Genomic DNA, 16310 nt, shown 5'->3' with positions numbered 1-16310 from the left:
CCACCGATTAATAACACTTGTTGCATGTGCTTGTTGGTGCACCTTCAGCTCATATAAAAAGAGGTTATCTTTCAATTGCACTTTGCACCCCCCGAACGGGGAAACACCAAACGGCAAGCTCGGGATACAAACCATGTTGAAACATACCGCACTAAGCAGGGTACGATGCATGGACTGCATCACGATCGTATTGGAAGCGGCTGGGTGACTACTGTGGACGACACCACGTTCCCGCGGAGCGTTTGAAAAACGCTTGAAAAGTGGGGAAAATGCTATATTACTGACCAACGTGGTCTGCCGCAGAATGAGTTCAATTTTGCCTCTTCAAAGGCGCGTACAGCAGTGCCAGCAATAACAGCCGTTTCGAATCGTTGTGGCGAATCGCATACTCGCGTAGAACGTTTTTCCTGTTCAACAGGACAGGGCCACAATAGTTTGGTGTGATGTGCGCTTCTGAATGGCTTGTGCAGGCTGCACTTAATACGTGAATCAAGTGACAAGCTTAAAGGAACGGTTAAAACGATCATAAAACATCCTGTTCCTTTCTTTAACGGTATTATATCGAGTAGAGTTCTGGACAGTACGAGAAATTCGTTTCATATCAGTTTCGTGGAAAACGGACAATATCGTATCCATTCCAAGTGTATCTTGTAAGTGCAAAGTGGCTCGATCAATCGTTTTTTGATGTATTTGTCATATTTCAGTAAATCTACCATATTTCAGTAAGCTTGAAACGTGTCTGGGAAAGTGCAATTAGTCTAGAGTGCAGTTCGCATTGATAACGATCAATGATGTTTCGTATCACTTAGAAAGGAGATTTTAAAACTTACTTACCGTTCAAACGTTTATCAAGGGCTAAGCATTTTGTTTTATGCTCTAACTTATTAACATAGGTATTAACTAGGTTAGAAACTAAACAAGTAATTAAACAAATAAAAAATCAGCTCGTTCGCCGAAGGTTTCCTGCTTCAGCTGCGTTGCAAGCACAGCTGTTGATAGTGAATCATAGCGTACAGGCATGGCTTTGCTAGGCGAGAACCCGTTTCTGCAGCATCTCTGCATTACATAAAAGGCTTGCAAAAGTGACGCAACAACAGGCTAAGCTTTGCATTGGCTGGCTGGCTGGGTGGCTGGCTATCTATTCCTGGCCAGTGTCAGTCAGTTCATTCATCAGCTAGCGGATCAGATCTTTCCTTGATCATGCTTTAACGTTTCTTTTGTTTCATATAATTAACATTTGCTAGCGACAAAACAAAACCATGCCAAATATTCTACACCTTCATTAAAGTGTCTTAGTCGGTGGGTTCCAGTGCGAACTTCCACCTTCTGCTAGGCTCCCAGTCCATCAACTTGCATAATCTCCACATCAGGGTTTAAGCAGCGGGTAAAAGTAATATGTGTCCAAATGTGTGCAAGTGCACGATTATGTAAGACTGCATTTGGTTTCCAACGATGTGTCCTACCATGCGTGGTGAAGCCGGCATGCAGTTGCTACTAGCCGGCTGGAAAGCACCCTTTTGCGATTCTATGAAACGCGATGAGGTGTTTTGGGTTGCACTTTTCATTGCATTTGCGATTGCTGTGCGATTTTTTTATGTGCACGATCGCTATTGGCAGATGCTTGGATGCGTACAAATCGCCCACCGGTTGCCTCATGGCTGCAATGCAGAATGAACTATTTGCTTCGGTAGCAGCATTGGGACATGGCTTCTAGCAAAATTCTAGCATTTTCTAGTACTCTTTAGGAAACGCGCTCTTTTGCTAAAGAAATGTTTACACTATGTAGTATAATATTATTCGTACCTTTTGATCAGTATCGTATCAGTATCATCACAGGACAGTGAGGCGGTTTCCACTAAACTACACACACCCCAGCAATGTGGTACTTCGTGGCGTGTTGCGTTGTGCTGTTGCTGTTATGGCTTCACCTAGACAATTTAAAGCCAGCCAATTTTCCTCCCGGTCCAAAATGGTACCCGATCGTGGGTAGTGCTCTCTCCATCATGAATGCACGCAACAAGACTGGTATGCTGTGCAAGGCGGTCGAGCACATTGCTAACGAGTATCCCGATCATCGCGGTGTAATTGGCTTCAAGATAGGCAAAGATAAAGCCGTAATGGCGATTAATGCGGAGTCGCTCAAGGAAATGATGAACAACGAAGACTTCGATGGACGGCCCACCGGGATATTCTACGAAACGCGCACATGGGGTCTTCGGCGTGGAGTTTTACTAACGGACGAACAGTTCTGGCAGGAGCAGCGTCGGTTCATCGTACGGCATCTGAAGGAGTTTGGATTCGCCCGCAAAGGAATGACGGAGATCATTCAGAATGAAGCGGCCCAAATACGGAAGGACTTTGGCGAGCTAATTTCACAAGGCAACGGTAAAGCTACGGTGCAGATGCAGGGTGCATTTTCCGTGTACGTCCTGAACACACTCTGGTTGATGATGGCCGGTATACGCTATGGCAAGGAAAACAACGATCTAAGATATTTGCAATCGCTGCTACACGAACTGTTCACCAACATCGACATGATGGGTGCGCTGTTTAGCCACTTCCCGTACCTTAGGTTTGTGGCACCAAGACTGTCCGGCTATCAGCAGTTTGTCGAAATTCATGAATGCATGCACAAGTTCATTGGTGCCGAGGTGGAGCGTCATCAGAAAAACTTCAACCCAGACGACGAACCTCGCGATCTGATGGACGTCTACTTGCACACGCTTCAGAACAATAACGCCCCATCCGATAGTTTCTCCCGCGAGCAACTGTTGGCCGTTTGTTTGGACATGTTTATTGCCGGTTCGGAAACGACCACCAAAACGCTTGACTTTGCGTTTCTGTACATTGTGCGCAATCCCCAGGTTATGCGTAGGATACAGGATGAAATTGACGAGATCATTGGTCGCGATCGGCTGCCGACTTTGGAAGACCGGGCCAGGCAAGTGCATTCTATTTAATAGCTATTTGTTTTCTCACACAAATGATATGGTAAATAGACATTCATGTATCCGTGTGCACTCTCTCTCACCGCTACAGCATGCCGTATTGCGAAGCTACAACGCTAGAAGGGCTTAGGTTGTTCATGTCGAATACGTTCGGTATTCCACATCGAGCACTGAAAGATACCCAACTTTGTGGGTACAACATTCCCAAGGTAAATTGTCGAAAATTCGAACCGCAAAACGTAGTTTGCTAACGTTTTCTATTTAACTCAAAACAGGACACGATGCTCGTTGGCATGTTCCGCGGCATGATGCTGGATAAGAACTTGTGGGAAAATCCAACCCAATTCAATCCTGAACGTTTTTTGAAGGACGGAAAAATACACATACCGGCTCAATACCATCCGTTTGGGGTCGGCAAACATCGATGCATGGGCGAGCTAATGGCAAAAAGTAATCTCTTTTTGTTTTTGACAACAACGCTCCAATCGTTCGACCTCCTGCTACCGGAGGGAGCATCCATTCCGTCGGACATTCCGGTCGATGGGGCCACGCCGAGTGTGCGCAAGTATCACGTTATCATTCGTCCTCGTTAGAAATCACGCAACACATACAGGAAATATCGTGTCGATATTTTTGGTAAACTACCATTCAGAGACCGCTCGAGCACATACGACAAAAAGATGCCTGAGCTCTGGTTTTATATTATTTGCCCATGCAAAACAGGGGGACAAAACCACCTTTAATAAATGGCCGTGTAGATTTTTTATCCTGTTTTTGTACATTTTTGTCAAATGCTTATGTACTACATACCTTTTAAGTATCCGAAAGTAAAGCATAAAGTTTGCCTTTTGTTTGGTCTTTGACAATAAACCAATTGGCACTGCACACAAATTCGATTTAACAGTTAATTTCTTAATAGTTACAAAGTAATACAGGTATAGTCCAGCACTAATCATTTAAATCGTGTCAGAAACGTGACTTTCCTTGTTTTCTTTCCAAACGAACTGAATCAATAGTCGCATTTGTTAACGTGTTCATACAGGACAAAACTATTCCTGAATGTTTTACTGATCGTTTCTTAGCTTTTATCTTTGTTTTATAACAAAAAAAATTGAAATACAATAAAAAGGTTGCATTTTCGTCATTACAGCGAGAATTCAAAGTCGGTTTTCTTAAGTTACATTTGCCTTGGTGTACGTGTGGGTATTAAAGGGAGGGTGTGTCTTTGCTCAGTTGCGTGAATCTACGTTGATGCAAAATTTGAATCGATTCCCGCCCTTTTCTTTGCACTTCTTAAACTCTATAGTGTCACAATGCTACGCTTTCGTACTATCTAATATCTGCATATCAGGAGTTGCTGAATAGAATGTATGTATATAACAACAAAGAACACGGAACACATCTTCACTGACTGTCCGCGACCGCGGAACAAAGTCGGGCAATATTAGTGAATTCCTCTCCGCTACGATCAATTTACTGCGCCTCCGTCACAACCTTCCAGTGTTGCGATTCAAGCGCAGAATTACATCGTTCGGCCGTAATGCCTCGTTCCTTCATGTGTCGTGAATCGAGACAAACGTTGATCTTACGGTGCTGTATTAGTCCGCCGTCCTTCAAATGCCACTGCTGGTTTTCCGATTCGTCACAATACTTCATCAGGACGCTGTTATAACGTGCGCTAATAGTGAATTTAACCAGCGTCAGGCAGAGATCATGATGCTTTAGCTCTCCTTTTCTATTGAGTATCCAGTTCTGATTACCACCATTCCCGTGGCATGTGTACAATCCGACGACCGCACCAGCCACGTTGCCGAGACTATCTAGACAGTATACACCCTGCCGTATGCTACCATTGTTACGCCGTTCCGGTATGCCTAGCTGAGGGTAGACATGCTCCAGATACCATCGGAACGGCTTACACTGCAGATCCCGCCTCAGCTGTAATCGATCGTCAATATCACCGAACGGAATGTTAGTAGCGAGTGGTACGGCAGCGTAGTAGTACTTCTTATACTCATCCATCCACACTTCTGCTGCGCGTCGGGTATTTTTGGCGAAAATGTTTCCACTCCCTCCACCGGGGAACGTGTAAGGATGGCGCTTGCGGAATACGTGCCCTACCCGGCTACAGGGAATGATCTCTAGCGATCCGCCACACTGCCACACACGGAAGCTAATTTCCAGATTTTCTCCGCCCCAGATGTCCATCTGCGTATCGTAGGTGCCAAGCCGCTCGAAGTACGCCTTATCAATTACAAATAATCCACCCGCGATCATAGGCGTTCGAATTGGTGCCGTGGGATCGCGTTGTCTTGACTTCCGTTCGGCATTACTCAGATATTCCCACTTGAACACTAGGTTCCAATCGAACCCTCCACGCAAATCGGCTGATGCACCTATATACTGGAACGTATCCATGCTGATCACGTCGATTACCGGACAAACGACGCGCGTTGGATCCTCGGCCACCCGAGCGAGTAATGGTTCGAGCCAGTTTACGTTACACTCGCAGTGACTGTCAAGGAATGTGAGCACCTTCGCTGTTGCGGCAGCTGCACCTGTTACACGTGATCGCACCAAACCCTCCCGCTTGTTATTTCTTATCAAGCGTACTTTCTGGATTTTGGCCAACTCTTGCCCATCCTCGGGAAAATCGGAATAGTCGTCCACCAGTATGATCTCGTGAATCAATCGCTCGGGAGAACGGTTCAGCACGCTCACCACCGTTCGAAGTAATGTGCTGCGGGCCTCGTTGTGAAACGTGATGATCACACTGGTCGCCGGTAGATGTGCGATTGTTGTGAGATCCGACCAGCTCGTTCGACGACACATCGCATTGCGAGTGTCCGGTAGATCTCGGTTGCTCTTCAAACCATCGCTCGCCTGTTGATTGAATCGATTCCTTAGGTACGGATCCTCTCCTCGCTGTAGGCCACCCTTCTGAATGTAGCTGGCTTCATCAAAATAATCCCATGTTATGGGTGGCGAATTGTAACTAAAAATACTATTGCTATTGCTATTGCTACTCTGGAGGCTATGACCGTTACTGCTACTAGTGCTACTGCTACTGGTGCCGACGAAAACGGCATTACTTCCTTCCGCATGTTTCAACAGACTCTGGTGTTCATTGTCGTGATGCGTCAGGGCTTCACGTGCTGCACCTCCTGCTCCATTGTAGTGGTCTGAGACGGAGTGCTTCACTTTGCTGCTACGCAACCTTAGTGCACGATTCCCATCATTACGGTAGTAGTCACCCTGGAAGTAGTAAATGACCACCACTATCCAGGTGATGGATATAATACCAAACACTTTCACATTACGTCTCATAGCGGTCGCGTGGTATAGTTCAGCTGCTACGAATGCTGGGCAATCGAATTCATCGATTGGCACAAGGATTTCATCCAACGATTTTTCGATCCAGCGGCTAAAGTTGTCGTTTTTCTATTTGGGGTGAATCACAAAACGCCAATCTCAGTGGCATCTTTCGGTGATAATACTTATTCGTTTCATTTTCTCATTACTGGCTTAGCCAGAGTTGGGAGATAACGGCGATATTTGATATTCCTTTGAGGAGTACACGACTGTTTCAATGATCACTGGAAAAAAGAAAACAGAATAAAGCATATCAGTACAATGTTGGGTAGCAATATTCGCATCATCTGTTAATATCAGAACTTTTGAAAAATTGCTTCATGGTTGCCAGTTACTAACTAATAAGTTTAATTCATCGGTTTAATCGGAAATACGCTTTAACATCAAAAGCCTGTAATTGTAAAATAAATTGCTAAAATTGCTTGCTTTACTCTTCGCAGTTTAAGTTAGGAAACATTTTTTCATTATTCTCTGTGACTTTGGTTTTTTCTTGCTGACTCTTGAAATCCAGCTAGCGATCAGCGCGTAATGAAATTAATTGTTATATATGTCATGTCAGCCAATGTCAGCCAATAGGCCCAAAGCCTCTATAAAATAAATTTAAAAAAATTATAAGCATCAGTCTGAAATCTAAGATAAACGTTAGACAGACAGCTCAACCGCGAGCGTTTGCAGTATCATAAAATCCTAGAGGGATCTTAGCGATGCTAAGATTCGGGACTCGACGTAATATACAAACGATTATACATCAGTATCATATTGGATGATTAAATGCAGCAAGAAACATTCTTTATATTAGTACTGATTTTCTAATTAGCTACTACTTTGAGCGATGTTATTGACCTGAATAAAGGCCAAGTCAGTTTTTAACATTCGTTTTAGGTTAATACTTTCGAAAATTCATCATTGAGTGGCTACGTATATCGTGAAAAACATTTGTTTGTTGCTATCCTCCAACAGATGACGCCACAGGATTGAAAGTCATCAATTGATTGGTGATCAGCAATGTATAGGTTAGGGACTTCAGACGATGCGCATTTTGTTTGAAACACTTAAACTTTGTTGAGAAATCCTACCCCACCCTCTATACCAGTGCTCCCCAACCTCTTTAGTACCGCGGACCACATTTTGTTCGACTTAAGTATATCGCGGCCCACATGTGCCGTCTATGAACGGACTCGTAACGTATGTATATTGCTGTTAAGGTGATTTTTTAAATAAAACATTAGTAAAAATTGTAATTGTCCACAATCTGACACATCGAGAAGCGTAGAATTATTTCGTCCCGTAAAAACGCTTGAAATGGCAAATAAAAAGTGTTAAAATTATCGGTTCAACGACCGAAAATTTCTTCCGCGGACCACTTCTATTTAAGCCACGGACCACAAGTGGTCCGCGAACCATAGGTTGGGGACCACTGCTCTACACGGAGGGCCTTGCTTCTTCGCATTACCATCTGTTCCGGTCGATTGGAACGTGGCCTAGCTGGTACATTACGATGAAGTCAAAAATGGATCATTCATAAGTAGGATCATAATTTTTTTCCAGAATCATAAGCTAAAAGAGTTATGCCAAGGGATACCAATCAGAAAATCAGTTTAGAAATTGTAATGCTCCAATTGTACGACATTCACGACACATCAGTAGCCAAATGGTTCGGAAATTATCGTTTATACATGTACCTGTCATGTATCGTCGTAACAGCAAGTCTGGGGACGTGTGGCACGTGTGCAGTGTGGTTTTAAGAATGTTGTCGGTTCATCAGCATACAAACCTCAAGAAAACTGAGCATTGTTGGAAATAATTGGATACATCTTTATTTTGGATACATTACCTCCGCCATCACGCGGTTTTATACCATTTCTTTGTATACTTTCGCTACATGGAAGATTTTGCAGACGAAGGTCAATCCTTTAAAGCATCACAGTTTCAATACTCTTAAAAAAACTGTTCGTCAAGTTTCTACAGCACTAAATTGGTTCGTCCTCGATCCATAACCATAGTTAAGGGCAAATTGAAAAAAAATAACCGAAACCTAAATCTATTAAATTTATACATATTTTTAATTGCTTGATTAAAATTCAAGTTCGAAAGTCGTTTTCAACCATCTTGTACATGAATATTAAAAAAAAAGAATTGCGTTTGGATCTGTACGAATTTGTAGTTCAATGGGATATTATCCTTCCTATTATTGATTTAGTCACATATTAGATGTTGTCCGCCATATAATGGCTCAAAACTCATTAGTAACACGTATTCAAAAAAGTTTTTCAGTGGAAAGTATAGGTGGTAGAGGCTCCGATTTTTCACACCAGAGACAACAACCCCAATTGGATCGTTCCTTCGTAGCAAAGACTGTCTATCCGGCTACGCAGTAAAATTAAGTCTAGTAAACCAAAAATGGTCGGCATGACCTTAGGTCATTAAGTCAAGAAGATAGAGTGATTGTGTAAGAGAGAGAAAGAAAGAGAGAGAGAGAGAGAGAGAGAGAGAGAGAGAGAGAGAGAGACAAAAAAGACATGTCTTACTGGGTCCAACACTAATTACTTTGTTACATTGAACAAATAGGTAGGTGAAACTTATTGGTACAAGATTATTACAAGATTATTTACGTTCATTTTCGTTGGAGATGAATTCAGGTATTTTTTCTAAACATATTACTAAAAATATTAATCTGCAATTACAACATCTGTGCAATATTGCACAGATAACTGTTCAATATTGCACGAATACCTTGATCGAAAAGGGTTTCATATTCAGCTAAATGCTAGTAAAATATTATACTATATTCTACATTTTCACCCCGTTTCCAATAAGTTGTAAAAAGATAACTATAAGCTTTAATAGTTTGTTTTTCGGCCCATATCAAAGAATCATCCAGATCATGAAACTTTAATCAGCAGGCAATATACGGCCTAGATCCATGTACAAGAAGGAACAAAAAAAAATTCAATGGTTGATCACAAAAGCATAAACTGCACAATAACGGCAAACTTGAAAACTGCTGGAGCATTACCATTTCAGCATGGTTGAGAAACAGATCGTTACATGCCCTTGCTGCTCAATCAATGCACTTAATATGGTGAAGGCAAATCCACCATCATTTGTCTGAAAAGAGGAGCCACAAGGTGGCTTCTTAATGGAAAGAATACCTTTCATATACCATGTGATCCATGCGTAATGCGCATTATGATCATGTAAAACATGGTCAGTGAGGAATACAAGAAACCGTAAGTTACTGGGTAGGACTAAATCTGGCAAATGGTCTTTAAACTTGATTACTTTAAAGATCTCATATCATTGGTTACTTCCAAAATCTCATATCATTCAAACACGCATCATGTTTAATGAAAATGTTTGCTTAAACTTTCAACCAATCGCCACCGTTGTCACACATTCGTTAACCTCAGTTCAATACCAATCGTATGCATCGTAGAAACGTGCAACTTACTAACAACTAATGCATTCAAGAAACTGGATAACCGAATAAAACTGCTTGCAATACTACTTTCACTTCCATTCGGAACACATTTAATACACGTTCATGCTCATGCACCGCACAAAGTTAATGTGACTACCCTTTCATTTTCGCCAAATGGTATGCACTTGAAGACGAGGCAAAAACCCATCTTTTGAATTCAATTGAATTTCCAGCAAACGGCATACACGCCAGCTGCAAGCATCCATTCCTTAACCTTTCACTGGGCACTTTGGATCGTCTTAGTACATTGTCGAAACGGCAATATTGTTACCCAACGCTGTGCGAGCGAGTGAAGATCGTTGGATAATCGTGAGAATCCGGATACCTAAACTATGGTGCTAGTTTGGTTAATTTCCCTCAGTTTGTGTAACCGGCCATATCTGCTGGGTTCAAATTTGGTTTTGTTTTTCGGAAGGCTACATTTATCGTGTATTTGACTTAGATGATCTATAAAATTTGCATATAATTCACTGCAGTACTGAATTACAGCAAACACATCTTGCATAAGCAGAAAACAGAACAATTATCTGTACTTGCAGAAATTGTCTATTATTAATGACAGCCTTTAGTAGTTTGAAAGTTGCCAGCTGATCATCAACGGAATTAATCGATCACTAAGGACAATTGACAGCGACACACAGCGACAAACGAGAATTCGGCTCAAACGAAATCGAAGATCGAGAGAAAGATCAATTTTCATAACATAATCAATGGCAATGCACATGCAATGTATACCTTTCTAGATTACGAGCACGTTTGTGGTGCAAGATGATGTAAACATGAAAAAACACTATTTTTCCACATTTAAAATCTGTTTCTTTGCTATTTCAGTATCCGGCTTTCACTAGCGCGCGAATAGGTATTTTCCATGGGACGGGTCGACACATCCACCAATCACATTTATGGTAGCAATTCGCACATGCTTCGACGTGACACGATCAACACGAATCAGCTGATGACGGACCACGGCACAAATTGATAGGCGCGATAAAACTATTTTGACGAACTCCACGCGCACATCGCTTACTACGATATGGCAGTGTAATTGAATTTGTCCGAAATAATCATAATTGCTACTTCAGACCGCGTTTAATACTACAGCTATACCGATAGTGCAGCAGGGATGCTGTTGTTCCTGGCCGTCACTGTTGTCTACTGTTTTCGATACTGCAACCACTCGCTACTTCTGGATGCGGAATTGAATCTCTCGCGTAATCCCATTCACACTTCAGCTCTTTCCATCTCTTTTGCAGGTCTCTCTCTCTCTCTCTCTCACTCTATGTTTCGAGTGCTTTCCTACTCTGTTTGTTCCGCTGTTCTCTGTTTTTCGTACGCCGTACAACAGCCCAACCACACAATGGTCACAATCATTGGTTTGTGGCATGTGCCGTGCGGTAAGTATCTATTGCATCGGGGGGCTAACAACATCATCGATGGCTATTGTTTTACGTTCCACTTCGTAATCTTTTAGCGTTTGTATGCCGCGGGAGACCGAAAGGAAGAGGAAGCGAACAGACACCGCAAAATATAATGGGGAAAATTGAAACCAAAGTGAATCACTTTTTTCTCACCGCCTGGCACCGGCAGAGGGAAAAACTAAATAAATAAATATATATTTTCCCGTTCAAGATTCTTCACGGATGCATCCGTCACTTACCATTGTAACCTCTCTCTTTCTCTCTCTCTCTCTCTCTCTCCCGCCTTCGTCCCTCCGACCCCAACCACACGACCGTTCATTACAATTACCGCCCCACACATGCAAACATCTTTTCTCTGCCTACTTGCAACTACTATAGGCTCGCTTACCTGTTTCTTCCCATTTTGCCATCTCCTCATTACACGGGCAATACTGTGTGTAAATCTATGCACAATGATTCGCATCTCTCTTGGCACGTCGTCCTCTGTGCATAGATGCGGAATGGATGCACTACACAACAACAACGCGCGCACTACATACGAAAGCGAAACGCGAGCGTGAGTAAGCGCAGCGAGAGAAGAAAGATGAAGAGTGGGGAAGCGAGAAAGAAAAGAAATAAACAGCAGCAGCCGCAGGTTGGTTGTTTTTTTTTGCGAATTCGGTGGAAAGACCAGCGGAGGGTGCAGTAGTAATAACTAGGTCCCTTTTCTTGCCTTCACGAGCACACAATGCGGCGGCACTGATGCTTAATCGTTTGGCAAGCAAATTTCGTGATTCCAACGAAGATGAACGGATAGTGCCCAGCCTATCCACGAACGGTACAAAACGTTGGTGGGTTCCACTCCTGTTCGCTTCAATGATACACGCACATTTTACACTCCAAAAACCAGCCTCAATTCGTTGCCTTCGGAAGAAAACCGACTGTCCGTAGCACTAGGAACGGCACTATTTCGACATTGCGAATCGTTTTTTTGCCAGTTTAACTTTCAGCCCTTTACGTTCAGAATTTTCCACAACTTCAGTCCATCATTGCTATCGGAGAAACAACCATCTTAGTGCTAAACATTTCTTCTTGATGCTTTACAACTGGCCCACCGGTCGTCCGAACTTTTGTCCTACTACGCTTGCGTCCGGAAGAATCGATATCATGAATTCACTCTTTTTACCGCCACACTCTCTCACTCTCCTTATTACGTTATGGTCGTACATCTCCGTATGTAATGTTGCTCTGTTATTATGTTCTGGCTGTTAAGTGCATTTCGAATTAAAATATGTCACATTCACCCACTAAACGTGTTGGTATTTAAACAAACCTTTTTTTCATTCAAATTCTATTTACCACCACCGTTCAAACCGCACCGACGCGATGATTCAAAAGCAGAACAGCCAGCACGATAATATCGGACTATTTTTCCGTCACCATTGTTGTGCAGCGCCGAACCGGACGGCCAACATCCGGGGCGGCAGTAGTTACCCAGCACAGCATGGTAATGAATCCGAGGCCCTGCTTTCCGAGCAATCTGTTTTGCTCCAAAAATTACTTTCACTTTTTCTCCCGCTTGTGTGAGATTTTGTTGAGCGCATTGTATACAAACTTTTGTGAAAAAACCAACCAGCCTTCAACGAACATATGATTTCGGGTTGGTTCATATAGAACTAACTGTCAAAATAATGCCCGATCGCTAATTTGACATCAGTCAGAAAATCAGAAAATTTGCCCGTGTGTAAAGATACAATTTCAAAGAATCTTTTAAGTTACCAGGACGTAACACAATTTATTTCTGCTAAACATCACATTTGCGGAAAAATTGCGCGACCAAGATGGAATAGAATAGCTTTGTTTAATGTAAAAACGTTGCTGAATAAATGTAACACAATGTTTACATGGCTGCTGGCAAAATCATATGAACCAACCGTTGTTATTCATGAACGGTCGAGATCAAATTAGTCCATGTGACATTTCGAATGCAATTTTCATTTGACAAAGTAGGAAGAGTAGAAAAAACAAAAAAGCTACTTTTCTTCAGAGTACACAACAGTGATTTTGATAGCCGTACAAAGAAGAAAGTCTAGGCGAAGCAGTTAAATTAATTGGTTTTGTTTGGTGGCGCACTGTGGCGTATTGCGTTTGCAGTTATCACTCGTGATACGTTGGCCGCGTACCTCTGTTCGTTTCGTGTTTCGGGAAAGCAAGGCATATTTGGATGGCTATCAACCAAAACACAACTGAGTCGTCGTTCCGTAGCTCCGGGAATGGAGGCAGTGATTCAGCGTCCACCTTGCGTATGCTGCTCGAGCAGTTGCTGCTACAAAGTGTCAACAATGGCGATGCAAACTGTTTCACCGAGGCGGACTATCAGAAAATATGTGAATGCATCGTCGTACTGCTGGTTTCCGACCAAATTGATGCGACTACCAAACACGAAATACGGAGCCTTCGATCGCTGGCGGACATCATTACGAAGCAATTGCAACAGCTGGTCGAACGGAAAGCCTTCCGCGAGCTGGTGAAAGATTGTCTCGAAAAGATGTACACTGCCGATGCGCTGTCGGTCAATAAGCTTCCGTCGCCATTCGCTACAATCATGCTGGCACTGATGGATCCCAAACAAGGCGTTGCGTGGATTCTGTCGAAAAACATGATCGACGAGCATATCAGAAAAATTCTCAACGTTTTCATCGACTGGCTGTGCAAGATCAATTTTGCGCCAAATTTAAACGTTTGGATCATACAAATGGTCGAAGGTTTATTGGTAAGTGGCGTTTATGGGTTTTGTTTTTCCAGGAAAGGACACTAGCTGCTAACCCATTCTTATGGTTATCAAACTATTGCAGGCAAAGGGTAGAACAAATTGCATTTTAAACGTGCGGAAGGATAAACTGAAACAATGCAAGGAAGTGATGCTGCTTCCGCATTACCAGCAGCAGGTTGGTCCAGTGATCAGTTGCTTGGAATCGTGTGGAGATTTGCAATCGGTAATTTTCAAGTATGTCCCAAAAGATCGAAAACGTCCCACTGTAATTGTTGTTTTTGTAACTTCACAGGATAACGTTCGTTTAAATTACGCTTGTACTGAACGGTACGAGAATAATTCGGACGTTGATAATAGTTTGATTCGTTCGAATGCCCGCGTAGGTTTGGTCAATTTGGGAAATACATGCTACATGAACAGCGTGGTACAAGCGTTGGCCATGACAAAACAGTAAGTACAAATTGCATCCCGCCGTAGCTCACAAATTAAATTGTCTCTTTCTCTGGTTGCTTAGATTTTGCACGGAAGTTTTATTGAAACAGATAGATGCACCACCGTTCTCGGAAGTTCAACAGCTACTTGCTCTGCTGATCCATTCACGACGACCCGAACTAACCCCACGTGCAGTACTTGCATCCACGAGGCCACCTGGTTTCGCACCCGGTTACCAGCAGGATTCTTCGGAATTTCTAAGCTATCTGCTGGATCGCTTGCACGAGCAAGAGAAAAAGTTGCTGCATGGTAATCAACCACATAACGTCCCATCATTACCATCTACTCCAAATAATGGCAGTGGCAGTAGTGGCAGCAGTAATGGCAAAACACTAGTACAGAAAACATTTGAGGGTCAGCTTTCGGTTGGATGTTTGTGTGCAGTTTGCAACAGTTCGAACCACACGACCGAAACATTCCGCTCGCTAGATCTTTCCTTCCCGGATGATAGTGATCTTTCTGCTGCAGGCGATGGTACCCATTCGGTCCAGAAGCTACTCGATTATTTTTGCTCTTCAGAGAAATTAGTCGGTGAGAATCAATACTTCTGTGATCGCTGTCAGCAACTGCGCGATTGTGAGCGTTCCGTGACGGTTACGGTACCCCCCCAGAACCTCATTCTGACCATCAAACACTTCCGGTATGACCAGATCCGAAACTTGCGCGCGAAGCTGATGAACAAGATATTACACAACGAGGACATCTCCCTGACAGTGACGGACGCGGCGGGCCATTGCCGTCAGCTGCACTATCGCAACTATGCGGTGGTAGTGCATTATGGTACAAGCATGGACTCGGGGCACTACTACACCTACGCACAAGATGGTACGGGATCGTGGTTCAAATTTAACGACAACTATGTAACGGAATGCACAACCAGTGAACTGCAGAATATACCAAGCCCGAATACACCGTACATTCTGTTCTATCAGTTGGTCACGAACAACGGTACGGAAACAACGGAAGCGACCGCAAGCAAGGCGGGCCAAACGATTGGTTCATCGTTCGGAGACATCGGTGGCGGCATGCACGAAAATTTCCCTGCACTAAATGAACTGCCCACTCGGCTACAGGAGTTTGTGCGAGACGACAATCTTCTGTATCACCGGGAAGTGCAGGAACAGCGGGACAAGAAAGCCTCCAAAATGCCGCTGTTGTCTTTTGGTGGAAGCGGAGGAAATCGACGCCAGTCGGACGATTACGACGATCCACCTCCAAGCTCTTGTGGAAGCAAATGGTTGCAGTCGTCGAATAATTTCATCTTTTAAATGTTCCCGTTGTTGCGTTTTGGGCATAGGGGATTGTACTATGCTCCGTTCTCTTAAACCTTCCATTATTTCCTATATTTTGACACGATCATGGCTGGCATGAGACATGGGATGGCTCACGCATCAGTTTGTTAGTACTATAAAGGAACTACAAAAGGTTTGAATGCGTGTGTTTGTTTGTTTTTCCTTCCGAACAATTTCGTATTAATTGTGCTCACGCCGGAGTCCAGTTTTCTTTCCTCAATTCCCAATCCGTTGTAATAATAGTTGTTGATTTTATCGTACCGGAGCATACAATTAGTTAAGAAGCTACTTAAGAAGGTGGAGTACTTTACATGAAATGTATTTGAAATAAAAAGTATATACGAACGTTGTTGGTGAAAACATCTGAACGCATTTGTAAATTTTGAATCCAGAATTACATCGCTACACGACATTATTCTCTCATTGAAGCTGTCAGTTCGCATAGGCTTTTCACGAAAACAGAAACAACATTTTTTTTTACCCTTGGCGAAGCTGTCAAATTGGACTCATTTTGAAATTGGGATATTCTCGAGGAACATCAATCGGAAAGAATTC

At 43.0% G+C, this 16310-nt stretch overlaps 3 protein-coding genes across 7 annotated transcripts; 2 read left to right on the top strand and 1 right to left on the bottom strand.

Moving 5' to 3' along the window:
* The first annotated feature begins 199 nt into the window (after positions 1 to 199).
* Positions 200 to 3944, top strand: LOC125761383 (probable cytochrome P450 303a1). 3 transcript variants are annotated; one of them, XM_049422464.1, is made up of 4 exons: positions 200 to 553; positions 1826 to 2941; positions 3040 to 3157; positions 3224 to 3944. In XM_049422464.1, the coding sequence occupies exons 2-4, from the start codon at positions 1878 to 1880 to the stop codon at positions 3539 to 3541; spliced, it is 1500 nt and encodes a 499-aa protein (XP_049278421.1). In that variant the 5' UTR covers positions 200 to 553; positions 1826 to 1877; the 3' UTR covers positions 3542 to 3944. The 3 variants fall into 3 exon arrangements, with proteins under 3 accessions (XP_049278421.1, XP_049278420.1, XP_049278419.1); XM_049422463.1 differs by having other exon boundaries at positions 200 to 650; positions 1837 to 2941; XM_049422462.1 differs by having other exon boundaries at positions 201 to 650.
* A 25-nt stretch (positions 3945 to 3969) lies between these two features.
* LOC125761380 (polypeptide N-acetylgalactosaminyltransferase 2) lies at positions 3970 to 12875 on the bottom strand. 3 transcript variants are annotated; one of them, XM_049422456.1, is made up of 3 exons: positions 12532 to 12875; positions 11608 to 12463; positions 3970 to 6544 (listed from the first exon to the last, which is right to left on the bottom strand). In XM_049422456.1, exon 3 carries the CDS (start codon positions 6273 to 6275, stop codon positions 4422 to 4424), a length of 1854 nt encoding a protein of 617 aa, XP_049278413.1. In that variant the 5' UTR covers positions 6276 to 6544; positions 11608 to 12463; positions 12532 to 12875; the 3' UTR covers positions 3970 to 4421. The 3 variants fall into 3 exon arrangements, with proteins under 3 accessions (XP_049278413.1, XP_049278415.1, XP_049278414.1); XM_049422458.1 differs by lacking the exon at positions 11608 to 12463; XM_049422457.1 differs by lacking the exons at positions 11608 to 12463; positions 12532 to 12875 and adding an exon at positions 10537 to 11425.
* Positions 12876 to 13048: 173 nt separating this feature from the next.
* On the top strand, positions 13049 to 15895 carry LOC125761378 (ubiquitin carboxyl-terminal hydrolase 35). The gene is made up of 4 exons (XM_049422451.1): positions 13049 to 13971; positions 14054 to 14194; positions 14264 to 14421; positions 14486 to 15895. The coding sequence occupies exons 1-4, from the start codon at positions 13423 to 13425 to the stop codon at positions 15729 to 15731; spliced, it is 2094 nt and encodes a 697-aa protein (XP_049278408.1). The 5' UTR covers positions 13049 to 13422; the 3' UTR covers positions 15732 to 15895.
* The last annotated feature ends 415 nt before the right edge of the window (positions 15896 to 16310 follow it).

The sequence above is a fragment of the Anopheles funestus genome, chromosome 2RL (genome assembly GCF_943734845.2).
Source record: "Anopheles funestus chromosome 2RL, idAnoFuneDA-416_04, whole genome shotgun sequence".
NCBI lineage: Eukaryota > Metazoa > Arthropoda > Insecta > Diptera > Culicidae > Anopheles > Anopheles funestus.
Note: the sequence above shows the minus strand (reverse complement) of the source record. Positions and strands in the feature narration are given on the sequence as shown.

Excerpts from the sequence above, each read along its gene's own strand:
- LOC125761378 (XM_049422451.1), top strand. The coding sequence starts at position 13,423 with ATGGCTATCAACCAAAACACAACTGAGTCGTCGTTCCGTAGCTCCGGG. Across the intron at positions 14,195-14,263 it reads CGTGTGGAGATTTGCAATCG|GATAACGTTCGTTTAAATTA; the intron begins GTAATTTTCAAG and ends GTAACTTCACAG. Across the intron at positions 14,422-14,485 it reads GCGTTGGCCATGACAAAACA|ATTTTGCACGGAAGTTTTAT; the intron begins GTAAGTACAAAT and ends CTGGTTGCTTAG.
- LOC125761383 (XM_049422464.1), top strand. The coding sequence starts at position 1,878 with ATGTGGTACTTCGTGGCGTGTTGCGTTGTGCTGTTGCTGTTATGGCTT. Across the intron at positions 2,942-3,039 it reads ACTTTGGAAGACCGGGCCAG|CATGCCGTATTGCGAAGCTA; the intron begins GCAAGTGCATTC and ends TCACCGCTACAG. Across the intron at positions 3,158-3,223 it reads GTGGGTACAACATTCCCAAG|GACACGATGCTCGTTGGCAT; the intron begins GTAAATTGTCGA and ends AACTCAAAACAG.
- LOC125761380 (XM_049422456.1), bottom strand. The coding sequence starts at position 6,275 with ATGAGACGTAATGTGAAAGTGTTTGGTATTATATCCATCACCTGGATA.